This window comes from Danio aesculapii, chromosome 23 (assembly GCF_903798145.1).
Source record: "Danio aesculapii chromosome 23, fDanAes4.1, whole genome shotgun sequence".
Classification (NCBI taxonomy): Eukaryota; Metazoa; Chordata; class Actinopteri; order Cypriniformes; family Danionidae; genus Danio; species Danio aesculapii.
The window spans coordinates 42789597-42802326 of NC_079457.1; the positions used below are offsets into that span (position 1 = coordinate 42789597).

The 12730-nt window shown below is 36.0% G+C and overlaps 1 protein-coding gene across 1 annotated transcript in view; it reads left to right on the forward strand.

Annotated features, from left to right (window-relative positions):
• The window catches only part of ubr4 (ubiquitin protein ligase E3 component n-recognin 4), a 90805-nt gene that overhangs the window by 46276 nt on the left and 31799 nt on the right, over positions 1 to 12730 (forward strand). The window contains 9 exon segments of the mRNA XM_056448882.1: positions 1990 to 2124; positions 3522 to 3696; positions 3782 to 3913; positions 5565 to 5686; positions 5768 to 5879; positions 5974 to 6104; positions 6999 to 7176; positions 7290 to 7394; positions 10737 to 10874. Coding sequence (XP_056304857.1) covers positions 1990 to 2124; positions 3522 to 3696; positions 3782 to 3913; positions 5565 to 5686; positions 5768 to 5879; positions 5974 to 6104; positions 6999 to 7176; positions 7290 to 7394; positions 10737 to 10874 — 1228 coding nt within the window.

A 12730-nucleotide genomic window follows, 5' to 3' on the forward strand; every position in this document is an offset into this window, starting at 1 on the left:
TGATCCCGTTTTACATATTAAAGCACATAACTCGATAAACGGCATCGTGTCACCACACTATCAACGTTTCCTCCGGAGTTTCATGTAATTTCGGGGTTTCATTTTTAATTTGTCGACTTTTACTGCAGTTTGGCACTTTCACTTTCATTCAGGAACATTTCAGATATTGGATATTGGATGCGAGGGACTGCTGAAAGAGTGTTGTTTTACTGTAATTTTTGATACCACACGCTGTACGAAAAAAAAAACCCTCCGTATTTCTTGGTAACTTAGATGCACTCGGTAGGTGCAGAGAATAGTGTCAGACAGCCGTGCGTGTATAGACTATTCTGTCACAAAATGCGGCAAAAATCCTACACAACAGTAATAGTTTGATTAAGATGTTTACATTCGAAGAGCAGCATTTACAGCAGATCTTTCAGTCTATAATATTGTAGTGATATTAACGTACTGTTAACTTAGTAACTAAATAATTTTGACTAAGGTATGTCTTTAAAAACTGAAAGAGTACTGCTGATGATACTAACTGAGTAAACATAAGCAAAGAACACTGATCACACACTTAACAAATTGTTAGAGACAGGACAATCAACACGAACTGGAACCGCGTCTTTTCTAAAAGAAGACGAGCTGCAAATCCGGATTTCACCATTTTCAGATTTAAAAAGCTCTTGGGTAAAAAAAAAAATGTTTCTTTGCAAATGTATTTTTTTGCGTGTTAGCAGACCACTGTAATCCACACACGTGAGTCCACACGCTGCGCTCATAGTGGGGAGTTGAAAACAAAATCTTCAATGCGGCACATTTATAAACGCAACACTGATGACCCATGTCTCCAAACGATTCTTCTTCTACTTTTTTTAATTATGGTTGGCAACACATGTTGCTTCTTTCTGCCGTCTGAACATTATAACTGGTAAAAAATAACTGGTCTTCAAAGCTATGTCATGCATATTAATGAAGTTGCACCTCATTCACAATAGAGCACGCTGATTGGTTCGAACCAAGTCTATCCCTTGAATTAATGATAAAAACTCAAAGACGTCACGTTGTACCCGCCAGTACAGACATCCAGTCTCCACCCTGGAATTTACACAAGGATCTCATCGATGTGACGCAGCTTCAAACTTTCTTTTTAAACCGGAAGAACGAATTTGCTCGAAATAACGCAAAAAGTACTGAAAAATCAAACTCAAGATAAACTACTATTACTTACCCAAATGTAGTGCAAGTAGAGTAAAAGTGTAATTACTCAAAGTATGAGTGAGTATTATAATGTGAAAGGTTGATGCGTTTACATGCTCTTTGAACAGGTTAGTGTGAAAACGTAACATTCTGTAGGGAATTTAGTGAATGTTTAAGGCCATTCTGTGATTTCAGTCATTATACAGTCAACATATCTTCATCATCTAAACGGTCTCGTTCAGTGTCGGTCCACACTGTACATGTTTTCTGCTTTTTTCTGAGGTTGTTCTGTATGATGCTATTTTTCTATGCATAATTTGATTGGATGGGAATCACAGGCCTGATTATTCTACTTAGCCAATCAAATATTAAAAATATATAAGTAAAAAATAAAGTAATGATTGCAGGTTGAAGGAAAATAGTGGATTAAAAGTATCAATTTAACGCTTGTACTAAAGTACACATTTTTAAAACAACTTGGTAAAGTACAAAGCCTGAGAAAAGCTACTGAATTACATTAAGTATTTGTAATTTGTTACTTTACACCACTGTCTGCATGTACTTTTGAATGATTTTGAATTAGCTTTGATTTGTATATTTTCCATTTTACTTGATGTTTTAGTCATTTGGTTATGTTTTTAACGTATTTCACTTTATAGTTCAACTAAGTTTTTATAAGCTAAACACTGAGGTCTTGTAGTTTTAAATGATCAAAACATTTTTCGATACTTTTCTCACTTCATTTCCATGAGTGAAATTTGTGGGTGACTTTTTTTTTTTTTTGTCTTTTCATTAAATCTGTAGGAGAAAAATAAAGTTGCAGCTCTAGAGTTGGCCACTCTCCTTCTGTCCATCCCGACTCCTGCTGGAGTACAGCAGCAGACCAAAGGCCTTCTGGCCAGCCTGCACACCAGCCGCACAGCCTACCACAATCACAAGGTACACATAATCTCTGCTGATCTTGGGTCTCATTTATAAACATGGCGTACCCTCATTACTGCCCCTGTTCTGTGTGTACGGTGCATTTATAGATTAAACATTTATCCACTTCCCACGCAAAAGTTGTGATCTATAATAAAAAAAAATTGACAGGAGAATGTATGTAGCTTTTATAAAAATATATTTTTCTTAAATATTGACTTGAACCACTTTAAGTCATTGTATGAGCCATAATCATTAATAAATATTATAATTTAAACTGGTGTACGCTCACTTTTAGGAAGGTTTCTATGGAAACTTTATAAATCAGACCTCAGAAAAATCAGAACTTTATCTTTATGCCTATTTAAGGTCATTTACATATGTTATTAAGATGCATTTTCATCAAAGTTGGTCCACTTTAAAAAACAGTGCAATAGGGTGTCTGAAATATTTTGAGCTTGTCCACTTTTGACCACTTACAGAAGTAGTCAAAAATGCATATTAGTGCATTATACATAGTACAAAATACTCGTGTTCTGTAGTAAATTTCAGAACTCAAACCAGGAGACTGTTTCAAGCTGAATTATTTATTGAGAATGTGTTGGTTGTTGTGCAGTCAAACAGCATCTTCAAAAAAGTCTACAAGACTCTGCTCAAAGTAGACTCTTGTAGACTTCTTTGAAGATTCTGTTTGACTGCAGAACAGCAAACACATTCTCAAAGAATTCTGCTTTTGATTCCAGTCTGTATCCGGGTCACAGCACCAAATTGTAGGAAATACCCTACAATTTAGTGCTCTGACCCGGATACAGACTGAAATCACACGTTTCCTACAAATAGAATGCTTTGGAACAGCCTGCCTTTCTGCCTACTGACCGGTTTCTCAGACATTATGAGATTGTTGCATGAAAAGTGCAGTGTTCTCTTGAAGTCATGAAATCAAAATTTACAATGTTTATTTTGCTAGCACACTTCGGTAATGTACTCTTAAGGTAAACAATTAATTCTTGCAAGTGAATCCACTGAAAAAAAAAAAAACATTTAGGTAATCTTTAATTAAAATCTAAACCTTTGCTTCCACTCTGGAATGGTCCTCGTCTTTAATGTCAGTTTGACAGCTTGGGTGAAATATGCTTAACCACATCTCTCCAACCTTTAGTTTGCTGAGAGTGAAAAATGAGAACAGGATTGCAAAAATATAAAATTTTGCGATATTATGACGATGAAAAGTCTTATACATGCGGTTTCTCATAGACCGTCTACTAAATGATATCAAGAAAGTGGTTGAAAGTGTAAAAAGACCCATTAAAACACCAGATATCAGTTGGAACGTCTCGGTCTTCATCTGCTCGTGATCTGTTTGTCCAAATTGCATGTGGTGTACATGCCTAACTGCTGTTAAAATCTGTGTTCAGGATCAGTCTCTGCTGAGTAATGCAGTGCAGAGTCTGAACGCCTGCAGTAAAGAAGGGAAGGAGCTGGATCCTGATGTGTTCCAGAGGCTGGTGATCACGGCCCGCTCCATTGCCATCATGAGACCCAATAACCTCGTGCACTTTACAGAGTCCAGGCTTCCTCAGTCAGACACTGGTACACTCACCGAACTGCTTGTACATTTATTTTCTGATCTGTTTATGTGATTTCTAATACAGATGAATTTTTTTTGTCTTTTCAGATGTGGGTGATGATGGACTGAAACAAGCCGATACTGAGAGCTGTAGCTTCATCATGCAGCTGGTCACTAACTTCTGGAAGCTTCATGCCCTCAAACCCAAGAACGCCTTTTTGGCTCCTGCCTGTTTGCCAGGTACGTGATCACACTGGGATTTTGATGGATTTTTAGTGTTTTCACTATGTTTACATATTTAGGGCTGGTGTGGTGCTACTTTACAGGAAATATTTCTGTTTTCCTGGGGATATTACAGCCTCTTTCATCAAAATGTACAGCAGCGTTTGTGACATTTGCAGTGACAATATACACACATTTTAATTCTTATTTAATAATCTTTACTTTTTTTGACCTGAACAGTTGATCTCTGTTGAAAATTAAATTAAAATAGTTTTTTAGATGTTAGTACAAGTATTGTTAGTTTTAAACGTTTTTTTTTCACGTCACCACAAACTTCAGGTTCTCATCAAATCAAGACTAATCAAATGCTCTCTAGTACCCGTCATTCCCCGTCCCCTTTAAGACCCTTCACATTTGATGCGGTTGAGCTCAACCACTCACTGGCAGAGTGGTAATAAAGCAAAACGCTATTGGCTGTTTTATAAAAAAGGGGCTACACTGTGTCCCACCTTCTCTTTGTGTTTTGGTTGAGATTACATCAAATATCGAATAAAAATGCACATTTCAAAGCACTTCACCAGGCCTTTAAGTGTTTAGATCTTAACCCTACAAAGTCCACCTCATAATATTTATACATGAATGACTGTAAATGATAAAAATAAACACATCTTTGTTCAAATCTATGCCAAAATATCAGTATGCTAAAGTATATTCATCAAATATGATCCATTTATTTATACAGTCAATTAGCTTTTGAGGCCTACTGCATAGAATTACAGAGCTTTTTCATTATAAAGCTAAGCATGTTAATGCCATCTATCTAAAGACAAAATATTGAGAGATTTAGATCAATAAATTATATTTATATGTACTATATTAGTTTTATATACTGTTATGGAAATATAATTCCGTTTGCATTCATTTATCTAATTTCTACATTAGTAAAACTGAGCTGCTGTAGGTTAAAAAAAAAAATCAGAACAAATTTGTGCTTATTATAATAGTAGTTGAAACTACGCCTGTCACAATATTTATTTTTTTGTTATATGATATATTGCACCAAAATACATTGCAATAAACAACATTATTGTCATTTTAAGACTATTTTATGCCACTCACACATTATATAATGCCAGAATGACAATATAATAGCATCATATTGCCAGTACAGCTCTTCAAAAGAACACATAATATTTTATTCTTAACAATATTTCATTTAATTATAGTCATTTAAACAATTCAATAATTAGGCATTGGAATCAGAATGTGAAAACACATTTATTCTAAATAAATAATAATAAATGTTAGCAAAAAAGTGCAAGGTAAAAAAGTAATAGAGGTTGCAATATCTGCTACCAGATCTATTTTCAGTTGTCAGATATCCACATGAAAATATACTGTAGTAATTTATAGTAAATACTGTAGTGTGTTTTAACTATACTGACACCTCCAATAGAGATGTACAAAAAGCTACATGTTGCTAGAATTGTTTTATGTATGAGTGATGTATATTGCATCACCGAAAAGGATTGAGGTCATGTCCATGTGTTGTGCAACAAGTCGATATATTGATTATTGTGACAGGCCTATTTAAAACACTGATTTTAATCATCTTTGGAGTCTATCTGTTTTTTTTCTTCTGACTTTCTTGTTGTTGTCGTTCTCATAGGTCTAACTCACATTGAAGCCACAGTTAACGCACTGGTTGATATAATTCATGGCTACTGCACCTGTGAGCTGGATTACATCAACGTGGCCTCCAAAATTTACATGCAAATGCTGCTCTGCCCTGTACGTATTCCTTTGATATTGAATATTAGCACATCCTTTGAGTTAATCGTTATTGTAATCTAACTTCTTTCTGAACTACAGGACACCTCTGTGAGCTTTGCTTGCAAACAGGCTCTGATTAGAGTACTTAGACCCAGGAATAAGCGCAGGCATGTGACCTTACCATCGCCACCTCGCTCCAACACACCCATGGGTATGAGATGCTCATTTCAGTATTGGGACCTAAATTGTGTTTACACCTCCTAATGATTTAAACCTAAAAATGCCTACTGTGTTTTATATCTCAGGAGATAAAGATGACGATGATGATGATGATGCTGATGACAAAATGCAGCCGTCCAACATGACCGGAGGAGAAGGTGGCAGACAGGAGAGTCAAGAGCAAAACGAGGTGGACCATGGGGACTTTGAGATGGTGGTGAGTTTCGCAGCCACTACGAGTCCAGCTGTCGGACACTAGGATTTCAAAACTCCAAAGTGTATATGCAGTCATGTAATTGGAGAAATGTGTATTATTGAATATCATCAAAATTGCTTTGTAAATTAATTCTTTGTTTACCAACAAACTATTACTATTTATTTATTTACTTTATCAACTATTATTTTTGACTGTTTTAACATAATATCAATATAATATATATAATAAATATAATACAATAATTGCTACACAAGGCATGTGTATTTTTAATATATTTATTTAAATACGTCAAAATGAACCCAGTGAATACAGAATTTTCTGAAAAATCATGGAATTTTAAAATGTCTATTCCAAATATTAAAAGTTAGGGAATTTAATTTGACATTTTTTCATCCATATCATGGAATGTCAGGGATTTTTGTTTATCGTTTTCAGTGTTACTTTCCATTTATCAAAATGATTTTCACATGTTTTGTCTCAAGTTATGGTTAACCTAATTATCAGTGCAATTTTTTTTTGTTTCCCGCTTGTCAACAGTCAATACTGTACCTGTTAAAACGGCAGTCTGTGGCTATTTTTTGTCTACACAGTTCTCAACACAAGACTTGACTGTATTTCTGTTTATTATAGATCATGAAAATGTAGCTTTTTGTCAGTGAAAGTAAGGTAAAATTCTGGGAATTTGACATTTAGATTAAAGTGCTAACCCTGTAAATCACTACTGGGGAAAACATCAGTCAAAGTGGAAAAAATAGACTCACCCGCCAGCATTTAAACACAGAACAATAAATTCTACAACATATGTGCTATCATGCAAATTTGACTTTTGTGCAGATTATGTATCTAAAGAAGGCGGTTGTTATATAATCCCTTCTCTCTCTGTTTGATCTGCAGTCGGAGTCTATGGTCCTGGAGACGGCAGAGAACGTGAACAATGGGAACCCTTCTCCACTGGAAGCTTTGCTGGCAGGAGCGGAGGGCTTCCCACCCATGCTGGACATCCCTCCTGACGCTGATGACGAGACCATGGTGGAGCTGGCTATAGCTCTCAGTCTGCAACAAGACCAGCAAGGTCACTGATTCCACCTTTTTGTAATCTCTGAGAGAAATTGCCATGCATGTTTTAGTGTGGTCTAAATGTCATTTAGCTGTCTAATCCTGAGTGTCTGCCGTATGGATCTGCAGGAAGCAGCAGCAGTGCTCTGGGTCTTCAGAGCCTGGGTCTGTCTGGTCAAGCACCCAGCTCGTCATCGCTGGATGCTGGAACTCTTTCAGACACCACTGCATCAGGTAACTGCACACATCTCTCCACCGTCATGCTTACCAAAGTTATTATAATTTAACATTTTTTAGTTTGTATTTATTTTTATACTGTTTTTAAATTTATTGTAAATTTCAACTTTAAAATAATGGTCCATTTGTTATTGTATTTGCTAACATGATCAAACAATTAGTAATACTTTTATTATAGTATGTATTTATCTTTGTTAACGTTAATGCTATTTAATTTAAATACTGTTCATTTTTAACTCACTGTGCGTTAGCTAATGTTAACAAGAACAAGTTTTGATTTTAATAATAACGTGACACTCTAGTCGGGGCCAGTGGCATAGTGTTTAACTGCATGCACATATAGCACTCACGGAGGTACTCACGGCAACACGAGTTGAAATCCCGGCTCGAGTTCCTTTGCCGACCCTCTCTCTGCTCCCCACAATTTCCTGTCAATACTCTCCACTGTCCCATCTATTAAAGGTTAAAACCCTCTAAAAAATTATTATAAGAAAATAGATATATTTTGACACTTGGGCCCAATCCAAATTCTACCCCTTATCCCTTACCCCTACCCCTCATTTTGCGCATTCACGTCAAGGGATAGGGGTGTCCCAATTCTCTTTAGCTTGAAGGCGTAGGGCTAAGGGGAAGGGTGAATAGCCCTTCGAACAAAGATTTTTCAGGACCACAGTCGAAACCAAAGGGTAAGAAAATTTTCCAAAATACACCAGCCACAATGGCAGTATTGCTGAACCTGGAAGTAAGGAAATCCACAAATTAGTATTTTTGGTCATTCTTACAAATTTTTCCAACAAATAAGCATATGTTTTAATATATTCATAACCGCGTTCGTCTTTTACCGTCATGCTTTTTAAAAAAAACACTCAAATAACAACAGCTAAATTTCACGATCTATAATCCATAATCATAACTCCTGTACAGCAGTCCCACAACATTCTGACACTCGATGATACCGATTTATTTTGATACCGTTTTTAAATTTATTGTAATGTCAACTTAGGATAACACTTTAAAATAATGGTCCGTTTGTTAATGTATTTGCTAACATGATCAAACAATTAGTAATACTTTTATTATAGTATGTATTTATCTTGGTTAACGTTAATGCTATTTAAGTTAAATACCGTTTAAACTGTGCATTAGCTAATGTTAACAAGAACAAGTTTTTGATTTTAATAATGCATTAGTTGAAGGGTCACGAAACACCAAAACACATTTTTTGAGATGTTGACAGTCATATATGTGTCCCACGCTGCTAAAAACACTATTAGGACACATATTTCACTAAAAGTGAAAATTGGTTGTTTTTGCGTTATTGAGCAAATTCGTTCTTCCGGTTGGAAAAGAAATTTAGAAGCTGTGTCACTGCTATGAGATCCTTGTGTAAATTCTTGAGTAGAGACTGGCTGTCTGTACCGGCAGGTACAACGTGACGTCTTTGAGCTTTCATCATTAATTCAAGAGATAGACTTGGCTCGAACCAATCTGCGCGCTCTATGTGAATGAGGCGCAACTTTATTAATAAGCATGATATAGCTTCGAAGACTGTTTTTACCTGTTACAATGTTCAAATGGCAGAAAGATGTGTTGTGTTGCTAACTGTAGTTAAAGTAAATGGAAGAAGAATTGTTTGGAGACATGGGTCATCAGTGTTGCGTTTATAAATGTGCCGCAACGAAGGTTTTGTTTTCATTTCACGTGCTATAAGAGCGCAGCTGGGCTCGTGTGGATTACAGTGGTCTGCTGACACGCCACAAAAATGTTTGTTTATTCAGAGGCAAAGTTAGTATCATCAGCAGTACTCTTTTAGTTTTTAAAGACATACCTTAGTCAAAAGGATTTAGTTACTAAGTTAACAGTACGTTAACATCACTACAATATTATGGGCTGAAAGATCGTCTGTAAATGCTGCTCTCTCCGAATGTAAACATGTAAACACCTTAACCAAACTATTACCGTCGTATAGGATTTTTGCCACATTTTGTGACAGAATAGTTTCTACACACATACCGAGTTCATCTAAGTTACTGAGAAAAGCGGTCTTCCTCCCATATATTCCATATATTCCTCCCTAAATGAAAGTGTATCTGTGTGTTGTTTTTCCTCTGTGAAAATCAGCGCGTGCACATACTGAAACTCCCCTTTTCATGCAAATGCTTCCCTCTTTCGCTACTCGACACTCCCACCTAAACAGCTGGATTCACCCACTTTTCTGACTTTTTTCAAACTAGAGGTGTGAAAACACCCTGCTGTGACGGGGGTTGCGTGGCCCTTTAATGTTAAACTATGATTAATAAATGCTTTACAAGAGGATTCATACTTAATGTTAGTAAATACGTCATTAACTAGTGGACCATTAAATTTAAAGTGTTACCCAGTTTAGTTTTAGTTTGTTTCATTAATGGTTTTGTTAGTTTTAGTTCAGTTTTTATTTTGTGAAAACATTTTTATTTCGTTTTTATATATTTAGTTTTAGTAGTTCTAGTTTTTCAGAGTTAACAGCATGTCTGGTGTTGACCAGAGCAGGTTTAATGTACAGCTTACATTAACTCTTAATAAAAATAAAACAGTAGTTTTACTAAACCACACAAATGCTACATAGCAAAAGTAAAAAATATGATTGAAAATTCAGACAATCTTCTTCATATTAAAGATGATATATAGGGTTGAACATGACTAGTTTGCATTTTTTGTCAATTTATGAAATTAATTTATTTCTGTTTGGCTGTTTCTCGAAACATTTGCAGGTCAGATTTTCTGCCACAGAATGAGTGCTTATTAACTCTGAAAACGCTTAAACTAATTATCATTTTACTTCAGTTATTTTTACAGTGACTGTTGTTAGTTTAAATTAGTTCTTTTTTTTTTTTTTGTAGTAAGTTTCAGTTAACAAAACAGTTTTTTGGTTACACTTCATTTTGATGGTCCATTTGAGTATCAGTAGACTGTCTGCTTAATACCTGTGTATATTCAACAGACTTTTAACTGACTATAAGAAACTTTGCAAGTACTTACACTAACCCCAACCCTAACAGTCTACTTAAAATCTAATGAGAATTAGTTGGCATGTAGATGCAATGTAATTTAAATTCAACAAACGGACCATCAAAATAAAGTGTGACCAGTAGTTTTAGCCTTAGTTTTTGTTTTCATTGGCTAAAATAACCTTGATGCTTACTGCATCCCCACACACCATTCCTCCTGTCATCCCTTCATGTCATTATAATCAAACATACGGCTGTTTTTTTATATATACATGTTTGTGTGCACCTTTAGAAACCCCCCTTAGCAAAGCCTGCTGTTTTTTTCCTGTAACAGCTCTGGTTATGCTTTCAGCCCCAGCCTCGGATGATGAGGGGAGCACAGCGGCCACCGACGGCTCCACGCTGCGCACCTCTCCTGCCGAGCATGGGGGCAGTGTGGGCTCTGAGAGCGGAGGCAGTGCGATCGACTCGGTTGCAGGAGAACACAATGGTAAGATTGATTTGATTGTTAAAGCCCTGATATCCACAAGTCGAAGGTCTTTAAGTGATAGCCAGACGTTTTAAATAGATTTTAAGTAACTTTTAGCAAGCATTCCGTCATCTATGCTGCCAGAGGTGCAGTTTATATGAATATGTGAAAATGTATTGCATGCTTTTCTTTCATTAACATAATAAAAATGGATGCACAATATTATCAGAATGTTTAAATAATTGGATGGTAATAAAAAAAATGTCTATGCCTTGCCTATTAGATGGTGTGTTGATTTATAAGGCTACATTAAATTAGAAATAAGTTCAGGTTAACTGTATTGTCATTCTTGAGGTAAATGTTTGCCTCTTTGGTGATTTGGATTTGCTGTTTCTGATTGTCGTTTTAATATTGCTATGATGACACTGCAGATGTGAAGGCATCTGATTATAGTAGAATTTATGTGTTTTGCACACATTATGCAATTTTGACACTAGTCTGGGCCAGTGGCATAGTGTTTAACTGCATGCACATATAGCACTCACGGAGGTACTCACGGCAACACGAGTTGAAATCCCGGCTCGAGTTCCTTTGCCGACCCTCTCCCTGCTCCCCACAATTTCCTGTCAATACTCTCCACTGTCCCATATATTAAAAGTTAAAACCCTCTAAAAAATTATTATAAGAAAATAGATATATTTTGACACTTGGGCCCAATCCAAATTCTACCCCTTGTCCCCTACCCCTACCCCTCATTTTGCTCATTCACGTCAAGGGATAGGGCTGTCCCAATTCTCTTTAGCTTGAAGGCGTAGGGCTAAAGGGAAGGGTGAATAGCCCTTCGAACAAAGATTTTTCACGACCACAGTCGAAACCAAAGGGTAAGAAAATTTTCCAAAATACACCAGCCACAATGGCAGTATTGCTGAACCTGGAAGTAAGGAGATCCACAAATTAGTATTTTTGGTCATTCTTACAAATTTTTCCAACAAATAAGCATATGTTTTAATATATTCATAACCGCATTTGTCTTTTACCGTCATGCTTTTTAAAAAAAAACACTCAAATAACAACAGCTAAATTTCACGATCTATAATCCATAATCATAACTCCTGTACTGCAGTCCCACAACATTCTGACTCTCGATGACACTCGAATACCTTGTCAGAAAAGTCTAGTGGCTGGGAATGAGCTTTTTACAGTGTCTGCTATAATGTTAGTGTTGTTTTCGTGCGTTCACGTAGACAAATATGGCCACTGTGAATGCACAGTACAGTTACGATCTTATTGCCACATTATATCGTTATGATAACTTAAAATATGCCTTCAGTGATTTCTTAAGGATAAATACCAAAAAATAAAGCAACTGGATTAACGGCAGCAGTCACGATCGTCTGATCTCATATGAAGCAAGAGATCGCGATGACATATGATGACGTGTGCAGGTGCTGTAGTGCTGTCTCAATTCTTAGGGGTAAACTTAAAAACCCCTCCTCTTAACCCTCGGTTTTAAGGGCCAAGGGGAAGGGATAAGGGTACAAAAATAGAATTGGGATTTGGCCTACATACTATAGATTGTTTTAAAGTAAGGAGCTTTCAATTATTCAATAAAAAAACACATGAATGTCCTTTTCAGTTGGAGTAACAGCTTCAGTTTATTATATAGCAGCTTTTCAGACTGTTTATGTTCAAAAGAAATAAATCTACATCAAATTAAATGGTCACACATCTATCCATTACATAATCTGCAGGAATGTCCCGATCAGGTTTTTTTTGCCTCTGAGTCATTTGATTTTAAGTATCTACCGATACCAAAACCCGATCCAATACTTCTATAATACATTTAAAAAAAAAAGGATTAAAAAGAGCAAAGAAAC